This window comes from Physella acuta, unplaced genomic scaffold, assembly GCF_028476545.2.
Source record: "Physella acuta isolate Inbredline_101_S28 unplaced genomic scaffold, ASM2847654v3 ptg000174l, whole genome shotgun sequence".
Taxonomy (NCBI): domain Eukaryota; kingdom Metazoa; phylum Mollusca; class Gastropoda; family Physidae; genus Physella; species Physella acuta.
In genome coordinates, this window is record NW_026731693.1 from 556,335 (window position 1) to 569,816 (window position 13,482).

A 13,482-nucleotide genomic window follows, 5' to 3' on the forward strand; every position below is an offset into this window, starting at 1 on the left:
AAATAAATGTACGCGATACACAAGCTAATAAAATCTTGATCTTTTATTTCACACGACACACTTTTTCCTGACCTGTAGGCTACTTTCATTGGCTATAAAAAAAATCTCGATCGTCCGACGTCATAAACATCGCGGCAAATCGGCCACCCGTAAAAGGAACTTTGTTAACAGGTCTTGCGTTAAAAAGACCCTGTTTACATACATCTCAACTAAAGGGCTGTCGTTAACTGTGCTGCTTTCAACAGGACTATCAATTTGGCCCCCATCCAAATGGCTCCTGCCAGTGGCGTAACAGGGGGGGGGGGGTAAGGGGGGTCATAACCCCCCCCCCATAGACCCCTCGGTATATACATAAAAAGTGTGAGGGGGTGCAAATCGAAAGTTTGAGGGGGGGTGCAAATCGAAAGTTTGAGGGGGGGGGGGGTGGGGGTGCAAGCAAATCGAAAGTTTGAGGGGGGGGTGCAAATCGAAAGTTTGTCCCCGGGTAAAAATTGGAACCCCCCCCCCCCCCTTGAGACGATCCTGGCTACGCCACTGGCTCCTGCCAATACGGCTTCCGACAAAGACCGCCGTTAAAATGGCCAGCGTCAAAACGCACCAGCCAAGCACCAGCCTTAAGTTAAACTACCGATATTCATTTCGCTCTCGCTTTCTATAAAACACCAGGAAACAAAACGAAAATCATCAATCTGCACAGTGCTTTTACTATAAGCTTTTATTTAGTTCCCAATGTCTGATTGGTTTTTTTATTTGTTTATGGTTTGTTGTCAACGTAAAATAGTAAGTTTTAGTGTGTTACTTGTAATAGTAAGTTAGTTCATCAAGCAATACATACCATAACTGTGCAAATACTTGCTGGAATCATATAATTTAACCGGTAGAAAGTCTGCGCCACATAACTACCGGGAATATTGTAAAGCATAATGTAGTTTCGTTATGGTCATTATGACTGAGCTACAACTGAATGTGCGCAGTTTACTACAGCCTTATTAGAATGGTTACAATGTCCGACGACAAAGTGACAATTCCGTGCACAAAGTTTACGGCCTGTGGTAAAATAAAAGCTCCGCTGCTGATACACGTGTGGGATGAAAGTATCATAATAGGTAACTGATATGTGTACTCAAATGGTACCGTGAACGACGTCATGGGCAGGGATAGTTTAAGTCAAATAAGTATTAAATTGCCCCGTGCGCTATGACAACGGCAGTGTAAAGTTTACTTAAGGGGGTAGGCTCCGGTAAAAACATATTTTTTTATACTAAAGAGCAAACAATTTTTTTCTCTACAGCTACGTCCGCATACTATGTGTTTTCATATTCATAATAATATATAACACTGCGTGGGATGGCAACTAGGGATATAGACATGATTTTAAATCTATTTTTACTTTCTCGTGTATACGAAGTATAGAGAAAGTCTTGTAATCGTGCAAAAAAAATATCGAGATTTTTGCAAATATCGACGTTTTAGGGCTCCCCCAAACTTTCTCGAATATTCTTATATAACACTACGTGGGATGGCAACTCGGAATATAGACATTATTTTTAATTACTTAAACTTTTAAAAATAGAATAGAATATCCTAGAAAAAAGAATTGTGCTCCAAGCGAACGCCAAAACAAAATGTGTATAATAGTGCGGAATATTATTAGTACTTTATAAATTCACATGCGTTTTTTGAGAAATCGGAAATAGTGAAAATAACTACTTCCGGTCAACGGAAATTACTCAAAATTTGAAATAAGGCAGTCGATTAGATCTTTTACTCACATGTGAAATTTCATTTCTTTATCTGAAATAGTACTAAAGTTATAGGCTTTTGAAAAATTAGAATAAAAATTTAGAATAATTCCTACTATTCTACCGCCCCCCCCCCCCGAATATATACTTTTAACAGTGTCCGCCCCCCCCCCCCCCGAAGAAAGTCTATCGCCCCCCGAAAATTTCAATTCCCCCCCCCCCCCCCCCCCCCCGGAGAAAAAAAATCTGGAAGAAACACTGTATATGTTCATGTGACGTCACGTCACGTGTGACTGAAAGTTTTTTGCTTTGCTTGTGTTTTCTCTAGAGCGTTTTCAACAAATAGTGACAGATAAATAGAGTGACAGAATAGTGAAAGTAATATTATAGATAGAAGATGAATATTATTGCCCACACACAATAATTAAATGCTTTCGCTCTCTCTCTCTCTCTCTCTCTCTCTCTCTCTCTCTCTCTCTCTCTCTCTCTCTCTCTCTTCTACTTTATTACTTGAACTCAATAAAACTTTGTTTGACAGTCAATATACAATATTTCGAATTGCTGTCACCCTTTAAATGGTGTTACCCGATTTGGACCAACCCCTACCCTGTGAAGGTACTGAGTAGATTTCTATTGCAAAGGTTCTATCAATTTTACAAACCCTTATTATTCTTTTAATAATGCATTTGATTTTTACTTTCTCGTATATACGAAGTATAGAGAAAGTATTGTAATCGTGCAAAAAAAAAAAAATCGAGATTTTACAAATCTCGACGTTTTACACCTCACTGATACGGAAAAACATAATTTTGCAATCTTGTCCGTATGTCTGTGTGTCTGTGTGTGTGTGTGTGTGTTTCTGTGTGTAAACACGGTTACTTGAGTACCGTTACTGCTAGGTTGATGAACTTTCATATATAAGTATTTTATCAAAATCGTAGATCCGTATCAACTTTTGAGCGATTTCCGATAACCGGAAGTGGTACTTTTTCTACTTTGAATTTTTCAAAAGCCTATAACTTGAGTACTATTTCAGATAGACAAATGAAATTTCACATGTAAGTAAAAGATCTAATTCTCTACCTTCTGTTAAATTTTGCGTAATTTCCGTTGACGGGAAGTACTAATTTACGCTATTTCCGATTTCTCAAAAACGCATCTAAATTTATAAAGTACTAATAATATTGCGCACCATTATGAACATCTTTATTCGGCGTTCGCTTGGTGTGCAATACTTTTTTCTATGAGATTCTATATTATTTTAAAAAGTTTATGTATTTAAAATGGATTAAAAATCATAACTATATCCCGAGTTCCCATCACCTGTTGTTTTATATAAGAATATTCGAGAAAGTTTAGGGGAGATCACTCCCGGTTTATTTAAAATTATGAATAATTTTTTTTTCTATTTTTATCTATCTAGGTTCTAGATCTAGAGTTACGGCAAAAACTAGACTTAACCAAACCAATCGTAGAATCTAGATAATTCTATCTAGAACTATATAAAAATGAGTTTCTATACTAAACTATTTCAGACCTTCATTATTTTATATAAATCTTTGTTTGTCTAGCTATAGAATTGGCTAATTTGAGATAAAATTTAATTTGAAATAACACTAGATCGAGGGCCTATTCATGTAAATCAAGTTTCTTAAGCAGACTCAAACTAGTAATATAGTGCACGGAAAAAAAACGTCATTGCCGTAAAGAGCCTAGATAACTAAATTATTAGTGTTATAGGCTCCCATGCGGGTGGCACGGGTTCTAGACACATAATGTCGATGTTAAATTTGTTTTTCATTTTTTTTGGAGTGAATGATACAGTTGCATATCGGAACTTGGCGGGATACAGGGCAGGTGAAGTAGAGATCACCTGTTTCTTTGTCCTCAGCATATGACATAGATAGTGTGGCCAAAGCCATGCTCGGTCGAAATCTTTTTTTTAAACGATAAACGAACAGACATGTTGTCTGAGACTTGGCCGAACACTGGGCAGGTGAAGTAGTGTTGGGTAGGTGTATAGTTCACCTGTTAATTTAGCATATGAAGAGACAGTGTGGTCAGACCCATGCTCAGTCGAAATCTGTGTTTTCAAAGGCAAAAACATTTCTAAGTTGTGAGGATACGAGGCAGGTGAAGTAGAGTTAACCAGTTTTTGTGACCTCAGCATATGAAGAGATTGTGTTGTAAGACCTATGCTCAGCCGAAATATGTGTTTTTTAAAAGACAAAAACGCCTGAGGTGTGACGTCTTTTTTAATGTGGGGTCTGTTTTTTTTTTGTGACGATAAGTGATAGACGTGATGTTTTTTTAAGGATGAACCCCGAAACCCACAGTTATCCAAGGGATGACGGGTAGTCTAGTATATAATATATTAATGTGAAAACAATGTCGTCATCACCATAACACCTTCTAGACTAGATTAGATACTATCGAAATGACCATGGGACGTGTGTTCTCGAGTGCGGGGATAGGAAAAGGCTCAAGTCTGTCATGTATTTGTGGAAGTCATAAATTCACCTACCACTTCCACAGCCCGTTCCATAGTTTTTTTGAGTGTTTTTGCTGGTTATAGTCTAATTAATTTTAAAAAGGTGAAATTTAAAAAAAAAGAAAAATTTAGAGTATCATTATCAATTTGTATTATTTTACTTTACTAAACGATAGGCAATGTAAAGCTGCTCTTTTACATATTAATGTGGTGGAACTATGTTGATGTGAACGGGATGTGTTTTTGATGCTAGTGGGTTATCCCCCCCCCTCCCCTTTTCCCGTCCCACACCTGAACTGGGACAGCCGTAATCCGTGTCCAAACAGCTGACATGGGATGCAAATTTGGGGAAACACGTAATGAGATACCTTATTGTACTCGAGGTTAAGCCAAGGCATAGACCACAAGCTGGGTGGTGAGGGCCAGAGAGATTGGACAGTTAAACGTTAGCTTTGCTAGGATGTAGATCTGTTTTGTTTGTAGGTGTGGTAGGGCTGGCCCCTAAGGCCGGCCACTATTGATGAACCCATTTCTCCTCTTCTTTACACTATACTAAGGCTATCATGTAGTGTTAAGTTTCACCATCGATTAAATTGAATTAGCTGAGTTGAGATTGTGTTGGTGTCTTCTTTAACAATCAAGTAATCTACTGTTTATTTGTTTAATTCACCACACAACTGTTTGACCTTTCACTGCAGTCATCAACGACATCAAATCATTTACCAATTATATTGATGACGTCATGATAGTAGTATTTATTATATAGTAAAGTTACGTTGCCTTTAGGACATGATGGCAGATAAAGTAAAGATCACAATTTTCTATGACCTCGGCATAAAGGTATAGTTTATTCAGAACTATGCACCGCCGTCTTTACTTTTTCTAAATCAGGTACCTATCAGAGTTGGGTGGTATAAGGGACGAACAACGACTCTAGCCAGGGACACGAACACGAGCTTTTTCGGTTAGTTGTCGAATGCTCTACCATTCTACCACGCCGTCTCATGTATATAATATATAAATTTGTGTTTTGTATCTGTACACGTACCTGAATGTGTATATTCAGTTCATGTGTATTAAGTATCTGTGATTATATACAAAACACCAGCTCTGAGAAATATTTATTTTGATTTCCGAAGCATTTTAATTTTTACTCTAATCACAATATAAATTTTAGTAAACACCATTTTCGTGTTTGGGTACAAGGCCGACCTTACAAATTTAATTGACGGGTCTTATCTTCATTTCACTGTAGGACACCGAGGCGTAAACCCCGGTTAGTGGGTTCCAGTTCATCCCCTTGTATTGCTCTGTGCTTCCCCACAGTCCATTCAAGTTGGAAATGTGACATTGTGAGTACCAATAGCCGCCTTGCAGCTGAACCGCGCAGTTGGTATCAGCACGTCTGTCGTTGTCCTGATCAAAGGTGCTAAATTTAGAATCGTAGTGAGTCAAGAACCCATCGACTGTGTTTCCAGAAAACCCGCTAAGTTTTAGTCTGTAACCTTCCTGTTCCCCGTAGACTTGAAAACGTGAGTACTTCGCGTAGTAGCTGTTTTGGTTAAACTTTAGATCAACGCGTAACTGGTAACTTCGAAGTGACGTAATTCGGTGAATATGTTCGTTGCCCAGGTAAAAGTCGCCGTTGAAGTTGCCGAAGCCGTATTTGTACTCCTCCCAGCCACGATAGAATGATGTGTTCCCGTCCACTCGTCTCTGAATAACCGTCCAGCCGCCTCCGTCGGTCTGTGTGTCGCACATCACTTCCAGACCGCTGGACAGGATGACCACAGGTCTGGGGTCAGTGCTGTCCACGTCTCGACAGGTGTCTGGTGACGTAGGACAGCTGACTTCCACTCTGCCAAAATTGTGTTTGCTGTCATTGTTGATGCCTTAAAAATAAAATGCAAATTTACAAATGTATGTTTGGCCGTTGTCCATAAATCAGCAGTTTGATCTGATGTTTCCTTATCCTCAGCAGATTAGTTGTAGTTTGTGGCGTTACAAAAAAACATATTGCACCTCTCCAAAAATACGAAACATTTCTATTTTCATTTCTTATAAACTTATAATTCCACCAAATAAATTATTTATTCAGATTTATTTAAGAAATATGAAATGTTCATTACGCCCGATTCCTCCGCCGCCTTTCGCCAACCAATAAGGGGTCAAAGCCTATCTATATATATAATTCTCTTCTGGGAGGCGTTAGAAAACAAGCTGCAAACGCGCCTTGCAATCCCGACTCTTCCTCTCTGTCGCTACCACCCCCCACCCCCCTCACATGGTCTGGTGAGCTGTGGTTCACGCTAAATGTTTACATTTTACAATCGTAGAGCCGGGTTTGGTGACGGCTATTAGGGGCAGATAGTTTAGTTTGAAACGATTTTAAACTTAGAGGAGGTAACTAAGAGGAGGCTGCTTTCACGTGGGGGGGGGGGGGGTTAGTGTTTTAAAGCAAATATTTTCAGTGCAACTGTCGAATTCACAAATTATGAATTACTGAAAAGTAGAAAAAACAACAACTAAATAGCGGCGTATGATACACCGCGGGTCGGCTCGTATAGAATATATTACTAAGTATAAAAAATACACCGATAAGAAAAGCCATCTAACACATCCAAACCTACTTGACTAATTACTTACAGTAAGAAGCAAACACCTCCAAGAATACCATCGCTCCAATGAGACACCAAACCAAGCACCTGTAACCCATCTTGATCTGTTAAAGTTCTCTCTTGTTCTCAGAAAGCCAACTTTAAAATCTTAAAGCGTAGGAATAGCTTTTTGTAGTAAAGCAAACCCGGATGGTACATATTATTGTACCACGTGATAAGATATTTTATTAAGATAATAAGAACCGTCATACATCCGGGTTTACACTAGTAATGAAATACATGTACACGGTACTGTGGCGTGGCTAGGTTAGGTGTCACCCGGTGCGGTACCTAATGATGTCACTCCCCCCAACCCCCCCCCCCCCCCCCCGCGACGAGAAAAACTATATATATATATATATATATATATATATATATATATATATATATATATATATATATATATATATATATATGGGAACAGGACATTTCCCCCCTGTCAATTACCCCCCGGATATTTCCCCCCCGACATTACCCCCCCCCCCCCCCGGAGTAATTACCCCCCTGTCAATTACCCCCCTGTCAATTACCCCCGCACAGTAGGACATTACCCCCCCGGACAGGGTTAGAATTAGGGTTAGGTTTAGGGTTAGGGCTAGGGCTAGGGTTACGGTTACGGTTACGGTTACGGTTACGGTTACGGTTAGGGTTAGGGTTAGGGTTAGGGTTAGGGTTAGGGTTAGGGCTAGGGCTAGGGCTAGGGTTAGGGTTAGGGTTAGGGTTAGGGTTAGGGTTAGGGTTAGGGTTAGGGTTAGGGTTAGCGTTAGGGTTAGGGTAAGGTTTTAGGGTTAGGTTTTAGGGTTAGGTTTTAGGGCTAGGGTTAGGATTAGGGCTAGGGTTGGGGTTAGGGTTAGGGATTAGGTTTTAGGGTTAGGGCTAGGGTTACGGATACGGTTAGGGTTAGGGTTAGGGTTAGGGCTAGGGCTAGGGCTAGGGTTAGGGTTAGGGTTAGCGTTAGGGTTATCGTTAGGGTTAGGGTTAGTGTTAGGATTAGGGTTGGGGTTAGGGTTAGGGATTAGGTTTTAGGGTTAGGGTTAGGGTTAGGGTTAGGGTTAGGGTTAGGGTTAGGGTTAGGGTTAGTGTTAGGGTTAGGGCTGGGGCTAGGGCTAGGGCTAGGTTTAGGTTTAGGGCTAAGGTTAGGGTTAGGGTTAGGGCTAGGGTTAGGGTTAGAGCTAGTTTTAGGGTTAGGGTTGTGTCTAGCTTTGGTTTTGGTTTTGTGTGAAGTTTTAGGCTAAGGTGGGTGCTTAGGTTGTGGTCTTTTTCTTAAGGTTTGGATTAAAGGAGTATATAGGTATAAAATTCTAGTTAGAGTTAGGATTTTAACTTGAGAGGGGGGGGGGGGGGTAATTCCCCGGGGGGGTAATTGACAGGGGGTAATTGACAGGGGGGTCATTGCTCCGGGGGGTAAATACGGGGGGGAATGTCCGGGGGGGAAATATCCAGGGGGGTAATGTCCTGTAGCCATATATATATATATATATATATATATATATATATATATATATATATATATATATATATATATATATATATATATATATATATATATATATATATATATATTTATTTATTTATTTATTTATTTATTTATTTATTTATTTATTTATTTATATATATATTCCACATACACCTATAAGTATGTGTATACGCATGTGGATATGTATTTGAATAAATCGTTTTTTATAGATGGTTTTGATTTTTTAACACGTTTTTCTTAACTCAGCTTCGCGTTTATTTGTTTGTTTGTTTGGATGTTTGTTGTTAAAATTGACATCGAAAATTAGCCCACTTCTGATTGCTCTAGAGATCTGAAATTTGGAATGCAGGCTATTTTCGCCTAACAATTTCAGATGCAATCATAAAAACTAGCAATTAGAGACCTAAATTAGCTTAATTAAATTACGCCCCAAGGACCATAAAATCGATGACATGATTTCTAAACATACCGACAAGACTGGAGGCCTATTGGCACAGTTACTTCGGCCCCAATCGATGTGAGCGCGCTGGCCGTGATCGTATAGTGGTTAGTACTTCGCGTTGTGGCCGCTACAACCCAGGTTCGAATCCTGGTCACGGCATGTAGGCTTAATTAAATTACGCCCTTTCTCTGTTTACAGCGTATAGATCGCTTAAGATTTTTAGTCCGTGTATTGATAAACACTTAGTCAAGTCATACTTAATCAAGTCATTAGATAAAGTAGAAAATAAAATATATAAAAAACTTTTTAAAAACCACGTTTTTCATGTGTAGCAACGGACTAAAAAGGAGAAAATAAAATACTTAAAAAAAACTTTTTAAAAAACCACGTTTTTCTTGTGGACTAAATAGTAGAAAATAAATTTTTCTTTTGTGCTTCCTCGAGCTGTGCAGGTTCTTGTGATGACTGACAAAAAACGTGGGTCGGGCAGATGGGTCGGGAAATTTGATGGTGAACAGTACCCAGTGAACAGTGGGGCGTTGATGCCTTCATATCGGGTTACTGCTGTTCCAGTTCAGGTGTGGGGGGGAGACAAGGGGGGGGGGGATAACCCACTAGCATAAAAAACACATCCCGTTTACACCAATATAGTTTCACCACATTAACATCTAGAAGAGCAGCTTTACATTGCCTATCGTTTAGTAAAGTAGAATAATACAATTTGATAATGATACTCTAAATTTTTCTTTTTTTTTTTAAATTTCACCCTTTTAAAATTAATTAGACTATAACCAGCAAAAACCCACAAAAAATCATTGGTATCGGGCTGTGGAAGTGGTAGGTGAATTTATGACTTCCACAAATACATTAGAGACTTGAGCCCTTTCCTATCCCCGCACTCGAGAACACACGTCCCATGGTCATTTCGATAGTATCTAATCTAGTCTAGAAGGTGTTATGGTGATGACGACATTGTTTTTAGATTAATATATTATATACTAGACTACCCGTCATCCCTTGGATAACTGTGGGTCATCCTTAAAAAACATCAAGTCTGTCACTTATCGCCACAAAAAAAAACAGACCCCACATTCAAAAAGACGTCACACCTCAGGCGTTTTTGTCTTTTAAAAACACCGATTTCGGCTGAGCATAGGTCTTACAACACAATCTCTTCATTTGCTGAGATCACAATAACTGGTTAACTCTACTTCACCTGCCCAGTGTCCTCCCAACTCAGACATGTTTTTGTCTTTGAAATCACAGATTTCGACTGAGCATGGGTCTGATCACACTATCTCTTCATATGCTGATGTCACAGGTGAACTGTACACCTGCCCGACTTTACTTCACCTGCCCAGTGTTCCGCAAAGTCTAAAACAACGTGTTTTTGTCGTATAAAAAAAGATTTCGACCGAGCATGGCTTGACCACACTATATACGTCATATGCTGAGGACAAAGAAACAGGTGAACTCTACTTCACCTGCCCTGTATCCCGCCAAGTTCGGATAGGCAACTTTATCATTCATTTTTTTAAATGAAAAAAAAAATGTAACATTGACATTATGTGTCTAGAACCCGTGCCACCCGAATGGAAACCTATAACACTAATAATTTAGTTATCTAGGCCAGGGGTCGGCAACCTTTTCAAACGGAAGAGCCAAAAGTTACAATTTTCAAAATTTCCCTGGTTTTAAAGAGCCACTAACATTTTTTTTATTTCAAACATTTTATTTTTTTATTAAGATTATTAGTATTTGTTCAAGGAGCTGGAGAGCCGCATCTTGATATCAAAAGAGCCGCATGCGGCTCGCGAGCCGCAGGTTGCCGACCCCTGATCTAGGCTCGTCACGGCAATGACGTTTTTTTTTGGTTCTCTTTATTACTAAATATTTGCTTAAAAACACTACCCCCCCCCCCCCCCCACGTGAAAGCAGCCTCCTCTTAGTTACCTCCTCCGTTTCAAACTAAATTATCTGCCCCTAATAGCCGTCACCAAACCCGTCTCTGTGATTGTAAAATGTAAACAGAGTGAACACCGCTCACCAGATCATGTGGGGGTGGGGTGGGGGTGGTAGTGATAGTGATAGAGAGGAAGAGAGGGGACTGCAAAGGCGCGCTTGCAGCTTGTTTTCTAACTGATCCCAGAAGAGAATTATATATATAGATGCTTAGGGGCTGAATTTATACAGTTGATCAATTTCACAACATTCAAACATTGATGGAATATTTGCAAAGTTATTACTCGAAAGGTTATTAGAACTGCAAGGGCTTTCTTAATAGTATAACACAAATATTATATTAAATTACTTTTGCAATTAATTTTTACAATTTCAGTACAATACAAAATTTAATTTATAACAAAATAGCTATATAAAAGAATGCTATACTTTATGAGTTTTGTTTTTTCTTATAAATAGTATATAAAATATTTAAAAATTAATTCATTAAAAAGTTACCTGCCCTGTTCATAGACCAAATGACAGTCTTACATTACATTTTCACAAACAAAATTGTTGATATATAGGGAAATACGACTGGTCAGTTTTGACCCATTAACCGATTTTTCCCGGACAGTTGCGAGTTTTTTGTGACACCCCAAGGCGTTCTCCTACCACCTCACAAAATTTCAAGGGGGGTCGTCGTCGGAAATTTTTTTTCGTAATAGAGCTCATATGAAGAGAATTTCAGTCGCGGTCACTTTTTAGCCCTCGTCGAGGGCTTTGAGTGAAACCGACAGGTTTGCCGTACGGCCAAGCCATTTACCTATAAGCATACAAAAAAAATTAGCCAGGTGTAAAGAGGGTAAGTGCCCTAAAATCTGTTTTCAAATTACCATCTGTTTTTTTCCATAAAATACAAAGATTATATAGGGAAATACGACTGGTCAGTTTTGACCCATTTCCCGATTTTTCCCGGAAATGGCGAGTTTTTATGACACCTCACAAAATTTCAATGGGGGTCGTCGGAGGAAAAATTTTTCATAATATAGCCCATATTAGGCGCCGGTCAGTCGAGGTCAGTTTCGACAATCTCTCCGTGGACTATTCGGCGAACCGTCACCGGCCCTCGTGTTCTATCGCACCAAGGCATCATCGTGCCAAATTTGACGCGCCTGCGGCGCCGGGAAGTGCCCTTCCGTGCACTTGACCACTTTGCTATATATATATAGATACACCGAAACCTACATAATTGCTCTATCGTCCAAGTCCGATTGCGAGGGTGTGTGGCTTGTCCATCAGCGAACCATTGAGACAGAGTCACCGATCCCCTGGGGTACGATTGAACCCAGGTTAAGAACCACTGAGCTAGAGTTAGGGCGTGTTGGGACTCAGGATTAAACTACTGTACTTCGTTCTAACTGCGTTCCCACACACAAGTAAATCTAAAAGGTATACGTTTATGTAACATCGTTTGTGAATATTTCAAATTTAAAATAAAATTTCTAAACACTGGTTTCTGGGTGTTACTTCCTTGTTGTAGAATAAAAACTCAAAATAATTCTAAGGATACGATTTCAAGTCCTAAAAGTTTTCTTTTAACCACAAACAAGCTAAGGATAACTAGCTCTCTAGGTGTCTTTTGTTAATAATAATGCGGTTTAAAACGTACCCTTGAATGCCGGTTTTCAAAACAATACCAACCTTGGTCTGTCCGAGTATGAATAGAATATATTTATTGCGTGACTGTTTTTCGTGAATTCACGCATTCATTGAAAATAATTGAAATATTTTGTTTTGTAAAGAAGGAATTTGTAATTATAACACGACGGGGTTCAGGGAATGGTTCATTATTTTTTTTAGACTGTGCTATATGGGGATGAGGTTGTATCGAGCAAAGTTACTTAACATTACTTATTATTTTTGCTAAATTCCTGTTACGTGGAATGGTTGGAATAATATGTAATATGTATTCAATTGCCGCTTGCGCTAAGACACCGGCAGTGTAAAGTTTACCTAAAGGGGGTAGGCTCCAGTAAAAACATTTTTTTAATACTAGAGAGCAAACAATTTTTTCTCTAAAGATTTTTAAAAGGTACATCCGCATACAATGTGTTTTCATAAAAATAAGCCATGAGTAATCACCCCTACACTTTCTCGAATATTCATAATAATACTACGGGGGATGGAAACTAGGAATATAGACATGATTTTGAATCCATTTTTAATTTCGCGTATACTAAGTAGGCCTATATAGAAAGTATTGTAATCGTGCAAAACAAATTCGAGATTTTTACAAATCTCGACGTTTTACACCCCCCTGAGTCGATAAAACGTAGTTTTGCAATCTTGTCCGTATGTCTGTGTGTGTGTGTGTCTGTGTGTATGTGTCTGTAAACACGATAACTTGAGTACAGTTACAGCTAGGTTGATGAAACTTCCTATATAAATATTATATCAAAATCGTAGATCCGTATGAACTTTTGAGCGATTTCCGATGACCGCAAGTGGAAGTTTTTCTACTTTCAATTTTTCAAAAGCCTATAACTTGAGTACTAACTTGAGGAGATAATAAATTATACACTACTATTTAAAATAAACCGGGAGTGATCTCCCCTAAACTTTCTCGAATATTCTTATATAAAATAACAGGGGATGGGAACTCGGGCTATAGACATGATTTTTAATCCATTTTAAATACTTAAAGTTTTAAAAATAGAATAAATCTCGTA

The 13,482-nt window shown here is 38.9% G+C and overlaps 1 protein-coding gene across 1 annotated transcript; it reads right to left on the reverse strand.

The window, feature by feature from the left end:
* Positions 1–5,353: 5,353 nt before the first annotated feature.
* On the reverse strand, positions 5,354–7,010 carry LOC131936287 (ficolin-1). Its single transcript, XM_059293203.1, has 2 exons — positions 6,880–7,010; positions 5,354–6,125 (listed from the first exon to the last, which is right to left on the reverse strand). The coding sequence occupies exons 1-2, from the start codon at positions 6,947–6,949 to the stop codon at positions 5,455–5,457; spliced, it is 741 nt and encodes a 246-aa protein (XP_059149186.1). The 5' UTR covers positions 6,950–7,010; the 3' UTR covers positions 5,354–5,454.
* Between the last annotated feature and the right edge of the window lie 6,472 nt (positions 7,011–13,482).

Bases quoted from the DNA above. Each gene is read 5' to 3' on its own strand.
- LOC131936287 (XM_059293203.1), bottom strand. From the start codon at position 6,949: ATGGGTTACAGGTGCTTGGTTTGGTGTCTCATTGGAGCGATGGTATTC. The intron at 6,126-6,879 runs GTAAGTAATTAG...TTTATTTTTAAG, and splicing joins GGAGGTGTTTGCTTCTTACT to GCATCAACAATGACAGCAAA.